This window comes from Arvicola amphibius, chromosome 14 (genome assembly GCF_903992535.2).
Source record: "Arvicola amphibius chromosome 14, mArvAmp1.2, whole genome shotgun sequence".
NCBI classification, from domain to species: Eukaryota; Metazoa; Chordata; class Mammalia; order Rodentia; family Cricetidae; genus Arvicola; species Arvicola amphibius.
Window position 1 is genome coordinate 30,341,203 of NC_052060.1, and position 22,154 is coordinate 30,363,356.

General features: G+C 46.4%; 1 protein-coding gene across 1 annotated transcript in view; it reads left to right on the top strand.

Annotated features, from left to right (window-relative positions):
• The window catches only part of Alg14 (ALG14 UDP-N-acetylglucosaminyltransferase subunit), a 71,638-nt gene extending 49,709 nt beyond the window's left edge, over positions 1 to 21,929 (top strand). Inside the window, exon 4 of the mRNA XM_038311908.1 lies at positions 21,283 to 21,929. Within this exon, the coding sequence (XP_038167836.1) occupies positions 21,283 to 21,513 (231 nt within the window). The 3' untranslated portion in view covers positions 21,514 to 21,929. The remainder of the gene's footprint in view (positions 1 to 21,282) is intronic.
• The last annotated feature ends 225 nt before the right edge of the window (positions 21,930 to 22,154 follow it).

The window sequence follows — 22,154 nt, forward strand, 5'->3', positions numbered from 1 at the left end:
AGGAACTCAGAATGTAGACCAGCCTGGCCTCAAACTCAGAGGTGACTCACCCGGGATCAACCTGTTTTTGCCAATGAAAAATAAGTTTGTTTCTTCCTGTGGCATAAAACTCATGCTTTAGAATTCAGCAAGGTCTTGGCAAGAATCTTCTATGTCCTGCTGGTTATGGAAGCATTTTCTCTGCAAAAAATTCCCAAGATGCTTGAAGAAGCGGTACTCAGTTGGCAAGAGGTCAGATGAATATGGTGGGTCAAGCAAAACTCTCAGCCAGCAAAAGCACTCACCGCACAATTCTGAGGACCTGAGTCCATCCCCAGGACCCATAGTGGGAGAAGACAGCAGACTTTGAAAGTTGACCTCTGACCTCTGCATGCACACCCTTGCACATAACCCAAAGATGCAATGTCTACTCCATTATAAAGAAGAGGGAAAACAGAAAGTAAATTGCAATCAAAATGCATGTCTTGTAGTACACAAATCCCCCAGCAGGACCCCACAAGAATTATGGTCAGGTAGGTAAAGTCCACAGTCAGATCCATGGAGCTACAGATCCGACTGACAGCTCACAAACTGCACAGCTTTGATGCTGAGGATGGGATGGTATTAAATAGTGACAGACCTTAGTAAGGTTCCAACCAGAGCAAAGTATAATCCTTGTTTCTGTGAAGGCTCCGGGTGGGACAGGTCAGCTCTGTTTTACGTTCTGTGTAAAACAGAATCAGGTTTTAGGCTCAGACAGTTTTAGTGGATTATCACCCACATGGATGTCCAGGGGACTTTTATAGTCAAGAGGAACATAGGAGTGCTTTATCATCTTAGTCTGAAGCATTGCATCATGTTGTATCCCTGGCAACACCCATCAGCCCCTGTAAACCAGAGATGTCACAGTATGGTCCATGTCACCCGAGAACCAGCCTGAGATCTAGATAGGACCCGGTTCTTCCCTGCTTTAACATCCTTGCTGCTTGGCACCAGTGCCTGCCCCACTCCCCAGTCTCTTTATCTCTGTAGTTTCTATTCTTGAACTAGATAATTTAGAACCTTCTCCGCAAGTGTAGATTCGCGGACATCACCACCTCCAACAGGTCAGCAGACCACTTCAATCATGGCTTAGACACCCTCCCCACCCTGGCCTCGCTCTTGTCCCTGCTCTCACCTCCATTTTCACCTTCACCTGGGCTGACTTAACGTCACATCTCTCGGTTTCCCGGCTCTTTGTTTCTTTTACTCACCAAACTGACCATTTAGGGACGTGAACACGCACAGCTTTGCCTGGATGAACGGCTGCTCCTTCACCCCAAAGGGGCTTCCCTTCGTCGTGAAGACTCTGTCTCTGAGGCTGCCTGGGCCTGAATTATTCAGTGCGTCTGTTCGTGTCCTTGTCCTAGCATTTTTGTTAGTTTGTCTCTTTGTTTGCCTGTGATCTCAGACAGACTTTGGATTTCCTAACCAGAGGTTAATTACCCAGGCTCTGGAGTCGGTGCCTGGAGTTTAAATCCCGCATGATTTAATAGTCCTGTGGTCTTAAGTCTTTAATCTCTTCTGAAGTCCCAGTCTTCTTATCTGTAAAATGGGAATAATATTAACCACCTCATAAAGATACTGAAGATTAAACACAAAACTTCAAAGGTTTAAGGCAATGGCTTGAAACGTTACCCAGTGACATTAGCTGTATATGCGCCCAACACCCACAGTAGGCAGAACAGACGAAGTACTTACTGGCTGCTTAGGGTAGGACTGACTGATGGCTCACTGTCTGGTTTTGAGATCTCTCTCTCTCTCTCTCTCTCTCTCTCTCTCTCTCTCTCACACACACACACACACACACACAGAGAGAAGGGGGGGAATGCATGTGTTCATGTACAAAATGGATGTTATATTTAGAAGCTTTGATTTTGTCATAAATGTTTATCTGGAAAAAATATGCTTAAAGCAGGAGGGTGGGGGATCCATTTTCTTCTCTGACTTTTTGTGTACATTAGAAGTGCTCATTCTAGCTGGGCAGTGGCGGCGCATACCTTTAATCCCAGCACTCAGGAGGCAGAGGCAGGCAGAGCTCCGAGTTCGAGGCCAGCCTGGTCTACAGAGTGAGTTCCAGGGCAGACAGAGCAACATAGAGAAACCCTGCAACCCTGCCTGAAAAACATACAAGCCATCCCCTTCCAAAAAAAAAAAAAAAGTATTGGGGAATGGGGGCAGCTTGATTCTGCCTCAGGTTGGTATGCCAGACCTTGCTGAGAAAGAAAGGCCCTACCTGCTTTGAGAAATGGATGGGGAATGGGAAAGGGGTTGGTGGGGGAGAGGGAAGGGGAAAAACTAGGGTTGGTATATAAAATGAAAATAAAAATGTTTAATAAAAATATGAAAAAGTACTCATTCTTTTTATATATTTTATTTAATTTTATATATGAGTGTTCTGCAGGCTAGAAGAGGACATCAGATCCTATTACAGACGGTTGTGAGCAACCGTGTAGTTCCTGGTAATTAACTCAGGATCTCTGGAAGAGCAGCCAGTGCTCTTTAACACTGAGCCACCGTCTCCAGCTCCAAAGTATTCATTCTAAAAGAACGAATCAAAACAAAACAAAAAACCTTTAAAGTTGCCCAGTATGGGAAGAAATTCTGTTCCTTGAAGTATCTGTATTTTAGGTTTTGACTGACACTTGAGTAAGTGAAGAGTGGGGAAAGTCACCTCCCTCTGGATGTGCCAGTCAGGGACGTGGGACACCACCACACCACCCAGCGCACACGACTTCAGTAATAGTCCATACATCTCTATCCAGCCTGTCCCAATTACTTCCTTGCTTTTAAAGTCTTTCTTTTTGGTTTCTGAAGTGCTGTTTGCAATAGAAAACGAACCCTCCATTTTTAAAAAACTTCCATAGTGCCGGGCGGTGGTGGCGCACGCCTTTAATCCCAGCATTCGGGAGGCAGAGGCAGGCGGATCTCTGTGAGTTCGAGGCCAGCCTGGTCTACAAGAGCTAGTTCCAGGACAGGCTCTAAAAAAGCTGCAGAGAAACCCTGTCTCGAAAAACCAAAAAAAAAAAAAAAAAAAAACTTCATAGTTACTGCTCAGCTAAACATTGAAATCCTGACATTTAATCTCCGTGAACGGAGCGCTCTGATTTCACTGTTTTCAGCTAGTAAATGTCACGCGCAACATTGTTGCTTTCACTCACACTTAAGCGCTTTCATCTACGGTGGGCGCAGTGTGTCAGAGAATTCTTTGTGCACCGCTGGGTGGGGGGGGGGGGGGTGTGCAGCTAAGCCCCGCTTTTAAACCCGGGCAGAAAAACTGCTTGTAAGGCAAAGACAGCCCTGTTTTTAGATGGTGTTTGTGAATTCCCAGCCCCGAGTTCTACAAGATACTCTTCAAGCCACTGCTTTAGCTCAGGGAGTATGGGTCCTGCTGGGCTCAGAGATGATTGACAGCCGAACAGCCCCTTCTTTGCCAAGCCGGTTGGCGGCTGCTAGTGAAGGGGGTATCTTCAGTGTACCCTCAGATTTCCCCTTGCCTGCCGAAGGAATCTTGCCTGTTGCCTCCCCAAATTGTTTTCAACTAGCATGTTGGCACCCAGCCCACCTGTAACTCTTCATCTTTTTTGTGTATTTGTTTAGTTTTCATTTTGCTTTGCTTTGCCTTTTGAGACAGGAGCCCCCTATGTAGCCCAGGCTAGCCTAGCTCACTCAGCCTCTTGAGTGCTGGGATTAAAACCATAACATCGGACACTTTTTTTGGTTGAGGAGAAGGGTCACTTATCACCATTTTGTCATGAAATAGACCATCAGTTTGTGGCTGTTTTCCTTACAAGCAATTGACTTCTTGTATCTGGTTCCTCTTTAAATTCTCTCTCAGTGTGTTCGTGTCTGGGTCCATGTGCGTGTGTGCATGAATGCACGTGTGTGTGCAAGCATGCATGTGTATGTACGTGTGTGTGCGTGTGTGTGTGTACATGTGTTTGTGCACGTGTGTGTGCGTGTGTGTGTGTGTACATGTGTTTGTGCACGTGTGTTTTCTCTCTAGCCTTTCATGTCTTGGGATTTTCATGTTCCTTCTTCCTTCTGTTGCCTCCTCCCCACATCCCAGCCCAGACCCTTCTGGGCCTCTGCCTCCTCAGTGCTCAGGTCCCTTACCTCACCCCTTTTCTCTCTCATCTTCACACTCTGCCGCATCCCGCTCTCCTCTCCACCTGCTGTGCGCTGCTGCTCAGTCCCTTGACCACTTATGGACAGTTCTGGTCCCTCGTTTTCCTAGAGAGGTCAGTCAGTATTGGCCATGATGTGGCAGACAGCAGACAGCCATGCACACTCGTCCTTTGCCACTGTCATGGGTGCGGGTCCTCAGCAGAGGTCCTAGGCATGCGTGTGTTAAGCAGTTAATGCGTATGCCAGCCAGTGTTTCCAGTTTCCATTTGAAGCCCAGAAATAAAACTCATAGGAGAACCACTGGAGTAGAATTTTAGAAAACCACGGACTTTTCCATCGCACGTGGATCGAGTCCCTCCCTACTCTGTTATTTATTAGCCACAGACCTTGGGCAGATTCATTCATTTATTTAACAAATACTTAGTGAATGTGTATATTTGTGCCTTATGTTTAGCTCTTCAGGAGGCCCTCTGACTTACCCTCCTGTATTCACAAGTTTCAGAAATAAGATACCCCGGAGAGGTGTTGCTCAGTGGTAGGGCGCTTGCCTGACATACACAAGACCCTGGATTTGATCGCCAGTACTGAAAAGAAGAAAGAAAGGAGGGAGGGAGAGATGGAGGGAAGGAGGGAGGGAGGGAGGAAGGAAGGAAGGAAGGAAGGAAGGAAGGAAGGAAGGAAGGAAGAGAAAAAGAAAACCTACAGGAATAAGATGCAGAAATCAAAGTATTAGCTTTATCAGCTGACACAGAAAGCCTACGTGGAGGCCCCAGCTTTCATGTGTAGCTGCTCCAGGCTCACTGCTTCCAAATTAGACTGCAGAGCCGTGACTGGTCTCTAGTCAACACCCCAGTCAAGGGGAGAGGATGGAAGGATGGTTGTGTGCTAGGACAGACAGGCAAGCTCAGTTTTAAAAAATGCCAACACCCTTGTGGGCTGCCTAAGCTAAGCATCCTCCAAGCCCACCGATCAGGCAGGCTCCTCCCCCACTTCCATCCCCCCCCCCATCCCAGCGTGGGGAACAGAATGGGAAGCCCTAAGAAATGGCCCTATTAAATCTTCCCGAGAGCTGCGAATTCTTTCTGCTCTGCTGAAGCAGGGGCTGAGTTTTGTACTTGACCAATGGTTACCATAGTGAGCAGTGTGAGTGTTGCTTGTCTGTTCCTTCACCTGGAAAATGCAGGAGCACAGTCCTCCAGCCGTCAAAGTGAGGCACCATTTACAAGAGCATGCGTGTGAGAGAGACAGATGTGTCCTTCAATCAGAACCCATCTGAGCTAGAACCGCCGCTCCCTAGGTAGAGTGTTTATCTTTATTCTCATTCTGAATCCCTAATCTGGTCATTTTTCTCCTTCTCCTATTTTTATTTAAACTGGGAGTCCTGATACTAAAGCTTGTGATTTCCAGTAAGTCAGCTTGAATTCGTTCATCCTGGCCAAACCATTGCTGTGTGTTTGAAAACTCGCTAATTTGGACAAAGAAGGCACTGGGAACAGCCGAGTATACTTTAGAATTATGAAACTGGTTGTACCTGCGAAGTCAGCAGGTCACCGTCTATATAGTGCATGGCCACAGGCAGGCTTCATACAGGAGATTATATCTTTATTCATCGTGTTACCTGGAACAATACGGTGCGGTTTCTCTACTAAAAGAAAATTATCCAGGTGAGCCTTGAAACTGCAGTCGTTCAGAGCAGTAGGATACAGGTGAGCCTTGAAACTGCAATCTTGCAGAGCATTAGGATACAGGTGGGCCTTGAAACTACAATCATGCAGAGCAGTAGGGTACTGGTGAGCCTTGAAACTGCAATCATGCAGAGCAGTAGGGTACTGGTGAGCCTTGAAACTGCAATCATGCAGAGGAGCTCTCATACATTATGAGTTTTAGGAAAGGATTTTCATCCGGGGAGTTTAGACAGCCAGAAGGCACTAAACATAAAAGATGACCTGAGCAGATGCGCATTTGAGAGGTAAACGTGTATCAGAGAAATGAGAGATGGGTCAGGAGGACAGCTGATCGGAGACCTGTTTGAGTCAGGTGAGAAGGGAGACAGGCCGCATCAGGTAAGTGAGATTAGGAGACTTGCAGAGTGGACTAAGGAGGATTTCGGTCTAAAGGGGAGAAACAGACTTAAGCAGGACAACTATTAAGACACGATTTCAAGCCGGGAAGTGGAAGCTCACGCCTTTGAGCCCAGCACGTGGGAGGCAGAAGCAGGTGAATCTCGTGAGTTCAAGGCCAGCCTCGGCAGCAGAGTGAGTTCCAGGACAGCCAGGGCTACACAGAGAAACGAAACAAAAAAGGATTTCAAATGACTCGGCTGCCTGGGACCCTATTCCTGCAGGATTGGAGTCACTTTAGAGGATGTAGCCCAGGAGGAACCATGCAGCTGAAGAGATAGGGGCCACCAGAAGAGGTCCCCACAGGGTGCAGGATGAAGCTGCTCTTGTACCCCACACATGCTGGAGAGGCAGAATGTGGGGCATAATGAGAACAAGCCTTGTATTGGGAGTGCTTGGGGGGCCACATGCCTTCAAGAATACCAGCACTTAACAAAGTCCTGTCTCCCACATAATAACATCTAAATATTCAAATAAAGTGCATGAAGTCTCATTTAACTTTCTAAAAAGTTTAATAAAACCATATACCTCATAGGATGCTCAGCCAGACATTGTTTATATTGTGAACGTATGTCTATTTTATTTGCTTTGTTTAACAACCTCCTTTTGCTTTAAAAGTTGCCTGAGATGGAGGGGATTCAGTCTCTGGGATGGATTGTCCTGTGGTTTGTTTTTATAGGATGTTATTAGATGTTCAAGATTTTGAAAGAGCAGTCTAAAAGCAGTGATCAAGGAGAGGCTAATGGGTGCTGCTTCTTGCAGGGTGGAAAAAGGAGTCCATTTTGTGGCTTTAGAACGGCCAGTACTGTTCCCCTTTCACTCCTTCCTGTCTGCATGCGTAAACCATCAGGATCAGTGCTGTCCGTCCCTCTTAAGATCTTTCCTGCCTAGTGCTTAAAGGGTTTCTGCATCCGCCTGTCCATCGTGTGCTGCGCAAGCTGTCAGGGGTCCACTCATCCCCGCCTCCCGTTGCCAGTGCTAACTTGCAGGTGTGTGCTGCTGTGTTAGCTGTTTGTGTGGGTCTCGGGGATACAAACTCAGGCCCTCGCGCTTGGGAGGCAAACATTTCACCAAAGGAGCCGGGACACAGACTGCTTATATGAGTATCAGAAGTGGGACACAGACTGTTTAACACGTTTGTGAAGTTGCTCACTGTACAAAGCCTTTGCTTTTGCTGAGATCTTGTGATGTTGAGCTGGCGAGCACCTGCAGATGCATGTGCAGTCTCTCTGCAGGTCCCTTTGAAACTGTGCTGACCTGTTTTGTGCAAATGTGCTAGGATTGAATACATGCATACATACATACATACATACATATGTACATACATACATACATAACATACATAACATACCAACCTCATTTCTAGGTTGAGTTCCCTGAACGCTAACTCACCATCCCAAGCCCTAGTACCAGGAAAACTGCCAGATACCACTATGATGCTGTACACATTTTAATTCACGTAGTCTTCACAACCGTTCTATGAGTTAATTACCTGCCATTCTTACCCCCATTTTGTAAATTAGAAAGCTGGGGCACAGACAGAGTTTAACTTAGCCCAAGTTTGAGGGCTAGGTAGTGGAGGTAAGATACAAACCAGGTAGCCCAAGGCTGCAGCATCCAGATGGTGATCATTCAGCCACCATGAAGACATGGTAGAGAGAAGACAACCGAAAGTGATGGTAGTTAGGGTTACAACATGGATTTTGATTTAAAGTCTGCGTCTGTCACGCACATGAGTGCCTTGTGTCTGTCGCCTTTCACGCCTTCCCACTGCCATGGCTTCCTGTACCCAGGGGGAGCCTGTTTCTGTTTGAGAACCTCACGCCATGGTGAGCCGGCAGGGACGGCTGAATGGGGTTAGACATCCCTGGAGTAGGAGTCATGAGGCACCGTGAGCGAGCTGCATGGCACTCACTCTCCCCGAAAGGCTCTGTCACACTCCAGAAGTGTGATTTAATCCGGGATAAGATCATCCCATTTGACCCCCTAATGCACTGTCTAAATCTCGTCCTCTACGTCTTACCCTGAGGAATCCGACCAATAAACAGCCCTATGTAAATTGTTGGCTCTCTTAGCTGAACCACACAAAAATAGGGGTTCCTTTTTTTTAATGATTATTATTATCTCTACCTCTCTTTTCCCCCCGCAAACTGCTTAAAGAGAACCTGAGGGCTCACTGCCCAGTGGAAGCTGCCTGGACTGTGGCCCGGCAGTGCCCTTGGCTGGCCTGGAGGGAGGAGGGAAGACGGATTTAATCAAAAGCGGCCCTGTAGAGCTGGAAAGAACAGCAGCCGTGCATAGGCCACAGGGCGTCTCTTCCCGGAGCTCAAGGACCAGGCTTCTGGGAGTCACAACGATGAGAACCTTCAGGCTTTTCCTCACTTACTCTGCACCGTGACCCAATGGGAGAGGCTCTGCTCGACTCCTTATTTGACATGTGAGAAAACAGGCAGAGAAAACAGGCAGAGGTGAAATAACTGTCCCACGTCACGCAGCTGAGAAGTGACCACACCAGGCACTTAGGAGTGGGCTCCAGAGTGTTCCCAAGCCCTAGCGTATCAGCGCTTCCGATGCTCCCCGGCAGGAGTGTGTTTCACAAAAACAGGGCACTCCATATTTGAATTAGGCCCTCTAGAAGTATAGAATTCCCAGTGGAGCTGCCATGTGGATGCTGGGAACTGAACCCAGGTCCTCTGGAAGAGCAGTCAGTGCTCTTAACCACTAAGCCATCTCGCCAGCCCCCCACAGCAGTTCTTATAAAGGAAAACATTTAATTGGGGCTGGCTTTCAGAGGCTTAGTCCAGTATCATTATGGTGTGTGCATGGTGGCACGCAGGCAGACATGGTCCTAGAGAAGGAGCTGAGAGTTCTACATCTGGATCCACAGGCAGCAGACAGAGAACTGGCTTGCTTCTGAGACCTCAAATCCCAACTCTTAGCAACACACTTCCTTCAGCAAGGCCACACCCACTCCAACAGGCTGTGCTTCCCAATAGAATACTGTCCCTCGTAGCGTGAAGCAGTTGAATGAATGCTTGGTTCCAGTTGGTGGCACTGTTTGGGGGACGCTTAGGAAGTATGGCTTTTCGAGAGGTAGTATGTCCTTGGGTGCAGTTTTTGACCTTACATTTTGAGTTAGCTCTCCTGCTTCTCATTTGTGATTCAAGATGTAAACCCTCAGCTGTTCCTACTACATCTTCCACCTGCTGCCAAGGTTACCTGCCATGGTGGACTCTCTCCCTCTGGGTAAGTTGCCTTGGCCGCGTGTCTTACCACAGCAGTAGAATCGTGACTAACTCCCCACCTTACCTTCTCTTGCTACCCTCCCTGTAGCGCACACAGAGCCACTTTTCAAGTGAGTTCAGGCTTCAGGGCCTTGCCCGACAACCCGCGAGCCTGTAGTGTCTCTTTTGGTGGAGTAGAAATTCCAAGAGCGGACACGTACCCAATCCCCGGAGAGTGGCTGAAAGTGCAGACTCCAGAATTCCAATTCAGAAAGACTACATTGTAAATAAGATTCCCTGGATGAGTGTAGTTTGGAGAACTCAGAACCACGAGCGTAGAATTGCTCTTCTACTCGGTAGTTTCAGGGAAGCTGTCTCTGAGTGGTGCCGAAATCAGCCGATGAGTCCCTCTGATCCTGCCCGTGCTCCTGCTTCACGTCTGTAGTAGGGAAAAGTAACAGTACAGCCAGGCCGCAGCATCATTCAGACAAACCTGAAGTCAATAACATCATCAGAGACACAGTCGAGCTACCGGATATCAGTGCACCATCGCTGGATGCTGGAAAATGCACTGGCAAATTTGAGAAGAAAACGACTTCTTAGAACCAGAACACACAGAGAGTATAGCACCGTGGTCTTAGAGGACTGTAGCAGTTCATTCAAGGTGCGAAGCCTAAACTTGGCCCCAGAGTACCGGGTTGTTTAACATAAGGGCACAGTGTTGATGTAGCTCAGTTGGTCAGATTCCAACTCAGTTTCTTGGTCTCCAACTCTAACTCCAATATTTTCTCTCTCTCTCTCTCTCTCTCTCCCTCCCTCCTTCCCTCCCTCCCTCCCTCCCTCCCTCCGTCTCTCTCTCTCTCTCTCTCTCCTCTCCACCCCCCCAACACACATACATATACGACACACACACACATGAAAGAGACTCTTGGTGGTGGGGTCATCGGTGTTTTTCTGTTTCCTGTTGTCTTAGAATTAAGGCATCAGATAGTCTTCTATAAAAGCACTTATGCCTTCTTTAAAATATAGAATTAGTTTATATACAATATTTACGGAAAACTGCAGGCTGATTTTCAGTCCAGTGAGATAGAAACGTAATGCAAGGAAATTCAAGCAGAAGCTGCAGAAGGGTCACTAGAAGCTATCGCTTACCTGCTCACGAGAAGGCCTCGGCAGGAGCCAGAAGTTGTATAATTACTTTGAATTCAACCCAGTTCTTCTCATTTTGAAAGGTTATGCCCTTTTCTGTTTTAAAAGTGTTAACCCTTCCCTGTTTCCTCCGCAGAAAGGCTTTACTACTTGCCGTGGTTGAACTTGACTGTCAGCTTGCTTGGATTGGGAACTACCTGGGAGACGGTGCACAGCTAAACACCTCTGTATCTGTCTGTGAGCGTGTCTCCAGAGACCACTAAGAATGAGGACCCTGGGGCTGGAGAGACAGCTCTGCCATTAAAGGCTAGGTTTACAACCAAAAATACAGGAATGAGGACTCTGAGCCAGGTGGTGGTGGCGGCAGCGCCTTTAATCCCAGCAATCAGGAGGCAGAAGCAGGTGGATCTCTGTGAGTTCAAGGTCTATAGAGCTAGTTCCAGGACAGCCAGGGCTACACAGAGAAACTCTATCTCCAAAAAAAAAAAAAAAAAAAAAAAAAAAAAAAAAAGAATGAGGCCTCAGGCCTCTGATCTAATGAATGAATTAATACTCAATAGGTAATAATATGGTGGCTCTATTGGAATTAGTGGAAAGCGGGAGGGACCACCATTAGAGGAAGTAGGTCGCCGAGGAATGTGATGCTGTTCACCTTTCCTCTGCTGGTAGGAAGTCTTCCCTGCCGCTATGGCATGGACCCTTTGCAACCATGCGTAATAAATCCTCCCTCCTTCCAGTGGCTTCTGTCAGCTGTGCCTGGTCTGCGCTACTCCAGGAGCCTGCTCCAGGCCACCTCTGCTTTCCTGCTCAAAGTCCAGTGCGGTCATGACAGTCGCCCGGTTTCCACCTTTAATTAAACTTCCGCTGGCACTCTGCCCCGCACTCCCTTCCCTCCGTCCTCCGTCCAGCTACTGTGGGATTGGATTGACAGGCCTAAGGTATGCCAGTGTGAGGAGAGGCAAGGCCAGCCTAGGCTTCTGTGTCTCAGTGTGAGTGTGAGTCTCAGCTCACTCACTGATGAGCTATGTGATTGTGCACGTTAATAAATTTCTCTGTCCCGTTGGCTTTGATCTAAAATATGAGAGTAGCCTCACAGGGTTTTGAGACGGGGTTTTCTGTGTAATAGCCTTGACTGGCCTGGAACTCACTTTGTAGGCCAGGCTGGGCTGGAACTGACAGAGATCCACCTGCCGTTGCCTCCCGAGTGCTGGCATTAATGGTGTGCTCCGCTGTTTGGCCGACATTTAGGATTTAAATGAGATTCCCCCATCATCCACAGTTCCACTTTTGCAGTTTCAGTTACTCCTGGAGAGGTGCAATCTGAAAATAAATGGAAAACTCTAAAAGTACATAATTTATAAGGCTTAAATTTCTGTCTTGAGTAGCCTGGGAAATGCTGCCCTTTTTTCCTGTGCCCCTCCCAGCACGTGACTCTTTCCCTTGTCCAGCATTCCCATTCTGTGTATACAACCTACCTATTAGAAGCATGTTATCACAGTGATGGTTATGGGATCACTGTGCTTGTGGTTAATGGCCCTTATTTTATTTAGGAATGGCCCCAGAGCTCAAGAGTAGTCATGAGGAAGTTTTGGAGATGGCAAAGCAAGGCTATAAAGTGCTCTCTGTACGTGAAATGGTAAAAGTTCTTGATTTAAAGAAAGAAAAAATCATATACTGTGGTTGCTAAAATCTGCAGCATATTTTTATAGTTAGTCTATTTTATTATTAGTTATTGGTAATTCTGTATTATACCTTGTTTACAGATTAAGCTTTTTCATGGATATATACAGAGAAAACATAATATATATAGGGTTTGTTATTTATTCGTGGCATGAAGCAACTGCTAAGGATAGCTCATATCCCACAAGTAAAGAACTACTATATTATGCAAGATGCATAATTACATTAAATGCATAATTATATTAGGCTCTGCCTAGCAAAGAGTGGGTGCTCAGTATGGCCCCCTGGAGCTCTGACTGGCTGTGCATCAAAAGTCCTACCTAGTACAAGGTGTGAGGAGAACAGAAGGCAAACACTGGACCCCTAGGCTTTAAAGAACTTGTTGAAAACGTTTCAGTGGATTGAAAATACAATGAAAACTAAAAAGGCCAAGAATGCAGGAAGTTGACCCTTTGGTCCATTTGTGCAGAGAACAGGAAAGCTACAAGATTCTGTTTCCGCAGCCGATAGCAGAGGTAGTCAGGAGGCCCGGGAGCCATGCTCACTGGTGATGATGTGGCTGTGTTCGTCTGTCCGTCCTGAGCATCTTATTCACGTACTTGGCTTAGCCGTCGCGGAAATGTGGCCCTGACAGCCTCTCAGCTCCCTTCCTTCCTTTGTACTTATGTATGAAGAAGTGGCCTTCAGCAGTGGGAGGTGTCTCAGCACTGTAGCCTCAGGTCTGGTGGCTGGGATCATCCTTCCAGTCCCGTCTGTGTATCTTTTGATTTCTTGTCAGCTTTCTGGAGTATAACCTTTGTGGAAACAGGACTTCCATTCACTAATGCATGCATCCACAGCAGACCTGCCACATTACCTTTGCTTAATAAAATAGTTTTTGAATGGATGAATTTGTGAGTGAGAAAACTGAGACGTGGAGTAGGTAAGGACACTGCCCCAGGTCACAGTGCCATTCGGCAGCTAATCCAGGTTCGCACGATTGCCAGACTCTAGCCCTAAGCACCATATTATTTATTGTCTTCTTAAAACAATTAGCTATATGATGTTTTTTCTTATTTACATAATCTAATATGGTAACTTGATATACAGTGTCTAATGATCGTGTATTATAATTTTCATGGGCTGGAAGACGATACATCATCCTCTCCTGTAGTTATTTTGGAATACACAATTGCCGTCACCTGCCATTTTCCTTTTGCGCTCTTTTGCATTAGAAATATTTCCCTCCCCCCATGTTACCCACCCTACGCCTGCTCCCTTCTTTAGTGACCTCGAGTCTACTCTACTAACAGGCGATCACCATGACTGAGAACATGCAACATTTGTCTTTCTCTACCTGGTTTATTTTATTTAACGTGACATCTGCCAATTTCATCCATGTTGCCACAAACGAGAGGAGTTCCTCCTTTATTACGGCTGTCATTCACCCCTTGATGGACGGTGTGGACACTCGGTGAGCGGGGAGTTCTGGCTGAGCAGGAGTAATCAGTGATGGTTTGTCAGTTTAGGAACCTAACAACCGGACAAGCTCTCACAGGCCTGAAGCTTCCTGTTCTTTCCAGTCGCTCCGTTAAGTTGTGAACAGTGCTCTTCATTTGCCAACAAATGAAAGAAAGCAACTAACCGAGGAGCCAGCACTCTCTTCTTTTTTAAACATAATTCTTTATTGATTCCTTGGTATTTTCACATCATGCCCCCAATCACGCTCACCTCTCAGTCCTTCTCTGTCCGTCACCCCTGCACCATGTCCCTCCCAAAATATTAATTCAAAACAAACAAACAAAAAGAAAAACCCACACCTCCCTCCTCCGCCTCTCAGCCTCTCAGCACTCTTTGCTCATCCTAGTGGCGTCGAGAGCTTCAGTGTGCCGTGTGGTATACCCTCCTGTCCAATCAGCCCCAACCAAATAATGTTCATTGCACTGGGTCATTGGTCTGGTTCAAGGCCTCTGGCGCTGGACCCTCATCACTGGACTCTCCCCGAAACTCCTCTTGGATTTCCTGCTATTTCCTGAGTCGTGGAGACCCGTGGTTATCATTCTGCAGGACCAATCCCTCACATGCTCCAGAATGTCACAGATGGGGCAGATGTTAAGTGGGGTAGAGGCGGGTCTGTACGGTCTCGTCGGTCTGGGCCACTGGGACCATCCCTCTCAGATGAGGGGCAGAGATAGCTCTCTTATGCCCACGCCTTCGGGGCCAGCCATGTTGGTGTCCAAGGGCCACACTGAGGCTGGGACCGTACCAATCTGAGTGGCATATACTGCCACCTGGGGCAGTAGTGACATTTAAACCTGGCTCCTGCCGAGGACCATGTCTGGGTCCTACCATGGCTGAGTTCTGTGCAAAAGTCCAAATCCTGTGTTGCCACCAAAGGTTGCACAAACCCTACAGCCTGAGACATTGGTGGTGTCCAGGGGCCATGCCGCTGCCAGAACTATCCCACTCTGAGTGGTCAGGATGTCATCCTGGCCTAAGCTGCATCTGAGGGGCCATGTCTGGGTCTGTTGTTCAGTTGCAGCTGGGGTCTGTGTTGACATCTGTGGCCCATTTTATCTCAGGGGGCCATAGGAACCATGCGGGATGAAATCAGAGGTCTATCCTGAGCCATCCATGCCCTTTGCCGGCCCAGGGCAAGCTGGCCCTTCCTCTGAAGGCCACTGCAGCAAGAGAGCTGGCCCCAACCCTCATGGGAGAGCTGATCCCTGCTCTCAGGAGAGATGGCCCCACCCCTTACCACAGGTGAGGGAGAACAGACCCTGATGGCATGGACGTAGGGCAGCTGGCTCCACCCCCTCACTCGGGGCAGGTGACCCCAGTGGCCAGGAATGGCCATCTCAGCCACCACCCAGGCCCGCAGCTGGCCCTTGTTGACCCATCCTAATAGCCACCCCATCTAGGACCTGCTGGAGCCAGTGAAGGCACTGGTCCTGTGGAACAGTACCAGCAGGATCTCCATGACCCAGGGCTGCCTCGGGATATCCCAGAGGAGTTCGGTGAGGCTCCAGTGACCAGTGAGTACCAGAGACCAGAGGACTTGGACCAGTGATTCATGGCAATGAACACGTGCTAGTAAAGCTGATTAGACAGAAAGGGTATGCTATGTGACACATTGCTCCCAGTGCCATCAGGTGTTGGAGAGGTGGGAAAGAAGGAAAAATGAAGAGGTGGATTTTTAGGGTTTTTGTTTTGTTGTTTGGGGTCTTTTGTTTGTTTGTTTTGTTCTTGTTTTGTCTGTTTGCTTGCTTTGTTTTAGTTTAGTTTGATTTTTTAATTTCCTCGGGGGTGGCGCTGCAGGGATGAGGGGAAGGATATAGGGGGATGTGAGGTGAGTGGATCTAGGTGCATGATGTGAAATTCCCAAAGAATAAATAAAGAAATTATGTTAAAATATATGTATTTTTTAAAAAAAGAATGGCAGCTTTGCATGACTCCAGTTTTGGATCAACCTAACTGCATGTCTCTGGCCTATAACCAACACAGCACCTCAAGTGTCTCAACTCCAGGTTCAGGGCTGAGAGGGGATTACTGCCAAGCCAGGAGTTAAGCTCAGACTGACGAAGTTAAATCTGCCTTTTCATGCATCTAGGGATTATATTTCAGCCAGTGGAACTTGCCCTGTTTGACCCAAATATACAGAACAACAAACCTGTTATGACCATCCTTGGTCCTCGACTGGCACAGCTCCCCTCATGACTCCATATGTACAGTGACCTGACCTCTTCTATTTTCTACATCTCTGGCATGCATTACCTTTAGTGCATCTCTCAGGCTTCCTGCTTTCACAGTGTATTTATTGATTTGGTAATTCATCCAGCAGATACACATTGAACACCTGCTGTCTGACACTGCCAATAGTCAGAGGCTAGTTAGAAGTTAGACAAAATAAAGGATTATGCCAATTGGTATGCTTTTTTTCTTGCCAGTCACCGATATTTTGATTGGCACTGGCTTAAGCACAGATAGAACATATCCCCTCACATACCTGGCAAGCCTAGTTTTGGGAAGATCTGGTTTCCTTCAGCAGGCACAACTGGATTCATGGACCTTAAACCTGGTCTTCAAAGGGAATCTGGCCTGTCTTCATCTCTCAGCTCTGCTTGCCTTTGCAGCCAGTGGCTTTATTCTCGAGTTCCCCCCATGATAAGAAGTTAGATGTCAGGAGTCCTAAGTTCACACACATCTGGATTCCAGAGCAGTAGAAAAAGCCCTGCTCCACCCTGGCATATACTATAATCTCAGTACGGAGCAGGAGGATAACCCATAAATTTGAAGCTACTCTGAGCTATATAATAATTTCCAGGCTAGCCATCTAAAACTATGTAACACCCTGTCTCAGAAAGGTAAGGAAAGGAAAGGAAAGGAAAGGAAAGGAAAGGAAAGGAAAGGAAAGGAAAGGAAAGGAAAGGAAAGGAAAGGAAAGGAAAGGAAAAAGGGGGAAAGGAAAGGGGAAAGAAAGGAAAGGGGAAAGGAAAGGGGAAAAAGATACTTGCACTCAGCACTCAGCAGACCCTTTAGATGGCCCACCCTCTTGTGGTTTCTGCCTGTCTTGTGTGCTCTTCCTGAACCAGTGTCATTTGGCAGAAGAATCCAGGGCTCTGGTCAGACAGGACTTATGTGTCTCTTCCTTATAGCTGGATATAAAGTCATTCAAACACTTAAGTCAAGAGCAAAGGATATACTGGTTCTCCTGAGGAAAAGGTAATAGATGTTGGCTGTTGACCAACATAAAATGAACTCCGTGGTATTTTTATAGACCTTTTGCTTTGTTTTGGCTTTTAAAAAAATATTTATTTATTTATTTATTTGTTTATTTATTATGTATACAATATTCTGTCTGTGTGTATGCCTGCATGCCAGAAGAGGGCACCAGACCCCATTACAGATGGTTGTGAGCCACCATGTGGTTGCTGGGAATTGAACTCAGGACCTTTGGAAGAGCAGGCAGTGCTCTTAACCTCTGAGCCATCTCTCCAGCCCTGTTTTGGATTTTTAAAAAATCTTTTGCTTATTTGTTTTGAGTGTGTGTGTGTGTGTGTGTGTGTGTGTGTGTGTGTGTGTGTGTTGGAGGGTTGTTTCTTGCTTTTCCAATTTTTGTTTGTTAGAGAGAGAGAAAGAATAAAGTTGGGTAGGTAGGGAGATAGAGTATCCTGTTTTGGGGGAAGGGATAAACCTGATCAAAATATACTGAATCAAAAACAAGGAAAAACCTGTAGATGACCACCATTATGCTAGCCCGCCACATAAGTTATGATTAGGTATGGTGTGAGCGGCCAAGTAGAAATGGGCAATAACCAGAAGGGAGCCTTTGACTCCACATGTGCTGAACATAGAGTAGTCTCTCTTTCTTACCCCTTGTTCCCGCCTCCTCTCTTCCTTGTAAGCAACTTTGTTCTGTTGCAGACATAGATTTCCTCTGAAGTAAGTTATGGCAGTGCCGAGCTTGCAGGCTGGTGAGGAAGAGACGGCCAGGGCAGTGAATCAGCGCCCATTGAGAATTGGTGTTTTCAGTCATTACATTTAACACCAGGCTTCTTGGTGGCCTCCTTTTCCCCCAGTTCATGCAGTAAGTCTCTCTGATATGCTTCTTGGAATAATAAAATCATAATCCGCATGTAAATAAAAAATCTAGGAAAGTCAGAATTAAAATACGTGGTTAATTAAAAGTGGTTTTCTTTAAGATTAGTTTGCCTTTATTTATTTTTCTCCAATTCCCTTTCACCTCCTTTACCCTGGGCTAGAGGTGAAAGCCAGGACCTTGTACACACTGCATCGATAACCTTCTCCCGGCCAATATTGTGTTTCCCTCTGGCTTGTTGGTCTATGATTTTGTGGTTTTGCTGTGCCTGGGCCTTTTATATAAGGTGCCTCTGAGTATGGAGATACAGACTGGTGAGAAACAAACAAAATACCTTTGATTTTCACCTTCCCCAGCCTCTCCTTTTCATCCATGGTACGTTGTTTAGGCATCTCTCACCAACACCCAGTCATTTACACATGTATCCCTTGTATCCAGAGTCAGCTGGATGTTGAAGTGAACGCACATGGACATGTATTTAAAGAAATATATTCAAATGTATTGTGTCACTCAAGTTCCAACAAGTTTTAGTTTTGGCCCATGCTGCTTTAAAGATTACTATAAACCCAAGGATCAGGAAGTATTTTAATAGTTGTTGTCACCTGGAAAGATTTGGGGCAGTCCTTCAAGTCCTTCCTGGTTGTCTTGACGACAGAGACCAGGGATGCTGCTGAGCTCCCCGTGATGTGCAGGGCGGGCCCCACACCTGGGAGGGGGCATTCTAAAGCCTTGAGTATCAACCAAAGTAGAGGCAGACTGGCATCCTGGGACTGACAAGTAGCTCAGCCTGGTTTCCGCATTTTTAAGCTAGGAGGATAACGGAAGGAAAATGTAACCTGAAGCCACATCACCCTCCACCTCCTAAACCTGTGATCAAACAGATTGCCTTCTTATCTACCAGAAAAGGTAGTTTAGCCTCTCTCAAACGATTACTGTGAGTAACAATTTTATGTGCAAAGTGTTTGGTGTGGTCTGTGGCCATAGGGAGCTAATAGAGGTGGTGAGGGCTACTGATGTCGCCCAGACTTGGGTCCCTCAGCCCATGGATCTCGTCCACCCCACCTTGGGTCTGCATCTGTACGGTACTGCTTTGAGAGTCTGTGAATCTAAGGGGGATGAAAGGCCAGACTCTGGCCCCACTTAGTCGCTGCTAACCCAAGAGGCATCCTAAATGAGAAGTTCTCCGTTAAAAATATGTGTGTGTGTGTGTGTGTGTGTGTGTGTGTGTGTGTGTGTGTGTACATATATTCCCTCCTGAGAACAGGCAGAGAGAGTTCTGTGAATGGTGTCTAGGTGGTCCTGCTGGCAGGAAAGATGGAGCAAGATGACCCTTGCAACCCTAGCCATGTTCACCCAGAGGCAGGTTGTCCATCCGAGTGAGAGGCCCTGTTGGGCAAGGACATTCAGGCGTGTGTCTGAAGACCCATCCCCTGGAAGACTCTGATGTTTTGTGGATTTGGTTTTGGAAGGATCATGTAACATTCTGCACTGCATGATGCTAATAGGCATGTGGAGACAGCTACAAGCCTCCTGTTTCGTAGCTGCAAAGTCAAATGATTTATTAGGTTTTACTAATTCAGTCAATATGGGCATACGAGAAAGATACTCTACAAACCTTATTTCCTATCAAACAGTCATAAATTATCTTACTAATAAGTCTATGAAGTAAGATTCCTCTCATTTCTTCAAAGACCAATAAAACTTCTTTGTAGTTGTTCTGTAATTAGAATTGTTATTTCTTTTGTTAGATTAAATTTGTTTAAAATTGCCGGCTTTCTGTAGATATTAGCAGAATTCCAGAGATACTGGAGCTCGTCTGTGTAACAGGCACAGATTCAGCTTTTTTGAGGAGGAAAATGAGGGCTCCATTCATGTGGCAGTCCTCTTCTGAGTGTCCTATCTGTGGGGCTGGAACCCCAAGAGATACTACATCATAGTCACGGAGAGCATTTTCTTCTACATTAAAAATACATTGAAGAGTGGGAAAAGTGAGAATATGGGCAGAGAGCTCAAGACCATGATGGGTTCACCCACTGAAACAGTCTACCTGAGCTAACGGGAACTCACCAACTCCAGCTGGACAGGGAAGGAACCAGTATAGGACCAAGCTAGACCCACAGCTGTATGGCTGGGGAAGACTGAGGGGCCACTGGCAGTGGCACCAGGGTTTATCCCTACTGCATGTACTGGCTTTTTGGGACCCATTCTCTTTGGATGGATACCTTGCTCAGCCTAGATAGAGTAGGGAGGGCCTTGGACCTTCCCCAAAGCAATGTGCCTTACGCTCTCTGAGGAGTGGACAGGGATGGGAGGTGGGGAGGGAGTGGGCACTGGAATTGGTATGTAAGGTTAAAAAAGATAGTTCGTTTTCTTTTTTAAAAAAAATAAAATAAATATAAAAGAAAACATGTAAGTAGAAAAAAGAAAACTGAATGGATCATAATTGGGTTTTGTTTGTTTGTTTTCTCTGTATTGTGGGGTACTGACCATTTGTGAGGCTCCGATAAGACTAAATCCTCCATCCCATGAGTACCTGCCGCGCACTGCGCCCCCGTCTGCGCTCTATGCACTACAATACAGTTCGCGAGCTTCGGGCAAGGGGCTAGAGGTTGAAATACACAAACACACACAAACAGACAGACACACGGACGTCTAATCACTGGTAAGAAGCCCTTTATTCAATAGCACCATGGAGACTTATATACCCAGCAGTCAAGTGGGCCAGCAGGTGAAAACCTTATCCTCTGATCCTCAAGGCAAGGCACAGCGTTTAGTAACTCTAATCAGAAGGCTCTTGCAGGGAGCAGCTGAAGTCAAATGATCTGTGGGGCGGGGGAGACGGCTTGGTAGGTAAAGTACCTGCTGTGCAGCATGAGCATCTCAGCTCAGACCCCAGCACCTACCCAAAAGCCACGGGATTAATTAATTAACTAATTCAGTGAGAGACCCTGTCTCGAAAACCAAAGTGGAAAGCAATAAAAGGAGACTCCCCAGTGTTGGCCTCTGGCCTCTACCTGCACATGAATGAGTCTGTGTACACCACACACACACACACACACACACACACACAGAGAGAGAGAGAGAGACAGAGACAGAGACAGAGACAGAGACAGAGACAGAGAGAGACACAGAGAGGATGATGAAGTTAACCCAAGTGTCACAGCTAGAAAACAGGTAAGCCAAGACATCAAAGCTCCGCATGACCTCTGAGTGCATTGCCTTCAGTACACACCGTCACATCCGTGTTCCTTTTAAGGAAGACTTAACTGGATTAATAAATCCACCCCTCCTCCAAGACTAGGGTGTTTTTAAATTCAGAATGGTCCACTGAAGACAGGATTCTGTATTTTAAGTTGGTCTCGTTTGTTTGTTTGTTTGTTTTAAGGTGCTGTGTAATGGACCAGGAACATGTGTTCCCATCTGTATGTCTGCCCTGCTCCTTGGGATACTTGGAATAAAGAAAGTGATCATTGTCTACGTTGAGAGCATCTGCCGAGTGGAAACTTTATCCCTGTCTGGGAAGATTCTCTATCACCTCTGTGATTACTTCATTGTTCAGTGGCCGGCTCTTAAGGAGAAGTACCCCAAGTCTGTGTACCTTGGGCGAATTGTTTGACAAATGGCAACTTAATCTTTTTTTTTCCTTTTTTTTTAAAAAGATTTATTTATTTATTAAGTATACAGTGATCTGCCTGGCCTGCAGGCCAGAAGAGGGCACCAGATCTCATTACAGGTTGTTGTAAGCCACCATGTGGTTGCTGGGAATTGAACTCAGGACCTTTGGAAGAGCAGGCAGTGCTCTTAACCACTGAGCCATCTCTCCAGCACACAACTTAAGAATCTTGAGAATTAATACAATTACCAATAATGTTTACTATATCTATCTATCTCTATGTAAAGTTCTCCAAAAGCCCAAAGAATAATCAGGGGTGAAGGATTTAAAGTGTGCAACTAACTCAGTGAAGAAAGACAAATAGCTTTGTCTGCACATCAAAATAGTTTTCTAAATAAAAATGTATATATATAACACTACTTGCAGGTTTTCTTTTGACTCTTATAGCCATGGGGTTTGTGTGGGGGTGGGGGGCATTGACTTGGTTTTGGTTTGTTTTTCTCAACCTAAATATAGAGTTTGTATGTTTGGGAACATTTCCTGTTTTACAGCTTGAAATAAAATAAGAGGATCCTACATTATAAAAAGATAAGAGGAGGATAAGCCTGGCTTAGGGATAGGTGTTGTCATTCTAGTGTGTGGTT